The following is a 3,881-nucleotide window of genomic DNA, read 5'->3' on the forward strand; positions in this document are numbered from 1 at the left end:
GCAACGGGCGCTTCCGGTGGCGCTGTAAACTGCAGTCAGTTTGCCTTCGGGACGGGCGAGGGGCAGCAGCCCCTCGCCTGCCCTGCAGGTCGATGCCGTTGAACTGCATCGCCGTCTCGCAGAGCTGCTCGTCGCGGAACTCCACAAACGCAAACTGACCGCCGCCTACAGCGCCACCGGACCCGCCCGCCGCTCAGCGCCGCGCGCGCGTGCGCGTATGTGTGCACCCGCCGAGCAGAGCGCAGCGACGGCCGCCTGCGATCTGCGCGTTGAGGACGGGGGGGCCTCCCATCGGGACGAAGCCTGCTCACACCTCGACCCGTGAACGGGCCGCCCCTCGCCGCACCCGCCCTCCCCTCGCCCCAGCTCCTTCGCACGCGGCGACCAGGTTGCAGAAGAGCTCCTTGATCATCCCCTCGTTCGCCTACGTCTCGCCCCCCTCCGCCCCTGACGGACCGCAGCCCGACAGAGCCCGCGCGACGCCGGCCGCGCGCGCCGTCGGCGGCAGATTGCCAATGTACAGCTCGCGTTGCTTCTTCGACCCCCCGACGGCGTTGTGCGGCATCGTCGCCATAGAGGCAAACTGCTGCTGCTGCTGCAGCAGCATCGCCGCCGCCTCCTGCGGGTTGTCCCCCATGTCGTCCCAGCCGCGCTTCTTCTTGGCGCGAGGCCGCTCGCGCGACGGCGAGCCGTCGTCGTACCGCCGGTCCCGGTCCCGGTCCCGCTCGCCGCCGCCGCCGCCGCCGCTGCCCTCGCGAAAGTCGCCCCGACCCTCGGCGGCGCCGCCACCGTAGTCGCGGCCCCGGCCGCGGTCGCGGTCGCCGTAGCCGCGATCCCGGTCGCCGTACCCGCGGTCCCGGTCCCTCGCGTAGTCGCGCGACGATCTCTCGCGGTCGTCGTAGCGATCGCGCCCGCCGTAGCCGCGGTCGTCAAAGTCGCGCCGGTCGTACCCGCGGTCTCTGTCGCGATCGTCTCTGCGGTCTCCGCCGCCGCGGTCGCCGCCGCGGTCGCCGCCGCGGTCGCCGCCGCGGTCGTCGTAGCTTCGGTCGCGAGGCGGCGGGGGAGCTCCCCCCTCCATCGCGAACGCTGCCGCGTTGCTTGCTCGGAGTGTGGAGCGCCTGCACAGGAGGTGAAAGAATTCTACGGGTGAAAATGTGTTCATTGGGGGAGGTCAGAGAATGACGCGACAGAGGAGGAAGTGACAAGGGAGAGAACGACGAGAGTGGGACGGCCGCGAGGTGGCATGAAGGTTGCAGCGAGAAGCGGCGAGAGACTGCGAAAAGAGATAAGAGGCAGACTCCCTAGGGTGGGCGACGGATAGCGCACCACACACCTCTCCTTAAAATCCCTGTGTGGTGGCGGCGTGCCGTCCTCCCATCCCTCCCTTGGGTTGTCTGTTTTCTTTCTTTTTTGGGGGGAGGTCATAACAAACACGGTAGCGGATCGAGGTGCACGCGGCCAAGGCAGTGTCGTGAGTGAGTGAGTATTCTTGATACGAAACCACGACGACACACACCAGTCGACTCGTATCGGTTCGCTCCATGAACGGCGGAGCTATTCTCGCGCCCATACCACACCTGGCTCCAACGTGGACACGCCCATAGCTGGGGACACTACTTACTAGGTCACGCATGGCATCAGAAGTTTAGTCTTTTATCTCTGGGCCCCGAAAGGCATCTCTAGCAAGAGCATAAGCCCTTGGTGTGCGGCGAGACGAGTTTTTCGCCATCGCCGCGAGCAGCAAGCCGCCCGCCGCAAACAGCCGGAGGCATCGCCACGGCACTGACTGCGCCGCGCTCCCGCACCCGTCGACGAAGCTCCCCCCGCGGCCCCGCGGAAGACCGCGCGTAGCGACGCCTTGACGATCGAGATGAGCGCGCTCGAGGCTCGCCCACCTACTGCCCCTGAGAGTTGGTTATGAGTGGGCTCGGCTCCCCCCCTTGGGATCGAAGCTTCCACGACCTCACACCCAACACCACAGGCGGGATCAGAGAGAGACTCCACACCGGACACCGCCCGGGCACAGACTCCCTACCCATCGGATCGCACAGGGCCCCCTCGGAGCAGCCCACACACAATCACGCATCGGCAGAATTAGTGCCTGAGTCAGGCAGACAGCACAACAAACAGCAAACAAAACACACCCCCTCTCTCAAACAGCTCTCGACGAGATTCGACCGACGCGCAAGAAGAGTCGTGATTTTTCTTGTTGGTTTTCAAAATCTGTTCTCCGACGCGCAGCGGAGAGAGAGAGATTTTTAGCAATACCAAACAACTCTAACACTCACACGTCATTTGGGGCCTGGCTGGAGCCTTTGTTCAGAGAGAGAGATTTTTAGCAATACCAAACAACTCTAACACTCACACGTAATTTGGGGCCTGGAGCCCTGTTCACGCGCGCGCGAGACGTGCAGACAGGGTTGCCAGGTGAGAGCTAATGGCGCGGTTCACGCCTCGCACAACATGTTCAGCGGAGATGGTTTTCAAAAATCTCAAAACAAAAAAACACAAAAAACCTCTAAATCTCTCTCTCGCGCAGCCGGCGGGCCGGCGCCAGGGGCACGCCGCGAGCACGACAGGAGCGCCGCCGCCTCGCTCAGGGTGCTGCAGACCTCGTTTGCAAAGCCTCCGAAAATACCATAAAACAAAAAACCTCCGACTTCCTGTTCCCCCTCCAAAGACCCGCCGCCATCTTGCCTGCTGGTATCTGTCGCGATGTCGAAGGAGAGCCCACCCTGCCTCCCTCGCCTCCGCCACCCGTCGTGCCGCTCACCACCCGCGCCGCTGTGCAGGTCGGATACTCCTTGAGCGACATCATCGATCTCGACGACTTGCCTAAGCTGCCCAACGAGTTCATCAATACTTTCAAGCCGAAGAACATCATTGTGCGCCCACCAAAGAAGCCACCCTGCCACCCACTCCACCCCTCCACCCTGACTGCGTGCGCCACCTCGCCGCACTCGCCGCCGCCCTCGCCGTCGTGCCCCCACCTCCAGAGGCCTCTCCGACAGCTCACTCTCTGCGCTTGCAGGCGAAGGGCTATCCGATATGGACGCGCAAGGGTGACACCAACGCGTTCTTCACGCTCTTCTTTGACAGCCTCGTCACGCAGCTCGGCATGGTGCGGAAGAGCGGCACGGGGGGCGTGCTATCTTCTAGGCCCCGCTGCGCTGTCCCCAAACTTCCCTCCCGCCGCCCGCACCCAACAGATGTCCAACGCGTACGTCGTTGGCTTCACGCCCGAGTTTGTGTACAAGCACTTCATGGGCGGCCTCACCGTCTCGCTCTTCGTCGGAAACGTCTACTACGCCTTGCAGGCGTCAAAGGTTGCGATGGAGACGTGAGCTCCGCCTCCGCCTCCGCCCCCGCCCCGCCCCCGCCCCCCCGTCCAAACACTGGTGCTCGCGCGTCCCGCAGAGGAAAGATGGACACGTGCGCACAGCCGTACGGCGTCAACACGCCCGGCGCCATCGCCAAGACCTTCGGCGTGCTCGCCCCCGCCCTCGCGCTCGCAAGCGCCGAGGGACTCGACACCGAGGCCGCGATGAAGAGGGCGTGGTCGGTGGCCTGCGCCGCGAACTTTGTCGGCGAGACCTCGTCAAGACCGGCACACCGGCACCTCCTTGGAGCCTTTCTGTGACCTGCTCCTGGAACCTGTACAGGCGGCCTCGTCGAGTTCGCCGGCGCCTTCCTGGCCGTGCTCGTGTTCAAGCTCGTGCCCCCTAGAAGCGAAACACACAGACCCGCGTACTCCGAGGCTGTGCGGAACACGCGATGCTCTGAATTCACGATGCCGTCTCGTCAATAGGCTCGTGCCATACGGCGCGATGCTGGTTCCGATCGGCGGCGTCGGCATGACGTGGCTCGGGTACGCGTACTCA

At 64.4% G+C, this 3,881-nt stretch overlaps 2 protein-coding genes across 2 annotated transcripts in view; one reads left to right on the forward strand and one right to left on the reverse strand.

The window, feature by feature from the left end:
• Window positions 1–1,108, reverse strand: part of EMIHUDRAFT_449346 (hypothetical protein) — a gene marked incomplete at its 3' end in the record, with an annotated part of 3,074 nt that extends 1,966 nt beyond the window's left edge. The window contains exons 1-4 of the mRNA XM_005786729.1: window positions 497–1,108; window positions 347–424; window positions 228–255; window positions 6–165 (exon numbers count right to left, since the gene is read on the reverse strand). Coding sequence (XP_005786786.1) covers window positions 6–165; window positions 228–255; window positions 347–424; window positions 497–1,078 — 848 coding nt within the window. The 5' untranslated portion in view covers window positions 1,079–1,108. The remainder of the gene's footprint in view (window positions 1–5; window positions 166–227; window positions 256–346; window positions 425–496) is intronic.
• Window positions 1,109–2,463: 1,355 nt separating this feature from the next.
• EMIHUDRAFT_202121 (hypothetical protein) overlaps window positions 2,464–3,881 on the forward strand; it is a gene marked incomplete at both ends in the record, with an annotated part of 3,074 nt that continues 1,656 nt past the window's right edge. The window contains 6 exons of the mRNA XM_005786730.1: window positions 2,464–2,601; window positions 2,793–2,885; window positions 3,032–3,121; window positions 3,210–3,326; window positions 3,443–3,636; window positions 3,809–3,868. Of these exons, the coding sequence (XP_005786787.1) occupies window positions 2,464–2,601; window positions 2,793–2,885; window positions 3,032–3,121; window positions 3,210–3,326; window positions 3,443–3,636; window positions 3,809–3,868 (692 nt within the window). The remainder of the gene's footprint in view (window positions 2,602–2,792; window positions 2,886–3,031; window positions 3,122–3,209; window positions 3,327–3,442; window positions 3,637–3,808; window positions 3,869–3,881) is intronic.

This window comes from Emiliania huxleyi (genome assembly GCF_000372725.1).
Source record: "Emiliania huxleyi CCMP1516 chromosome Unknown EMIHUscaffold_15, whole genome shotgun sequence".
Classification (NCBI taxonomy): domain Eukaryota; phylum Haptophyta; order Isochrysidales; family Noelaerhabdaceae; genus Emiliania; species Emiliania huxleyi.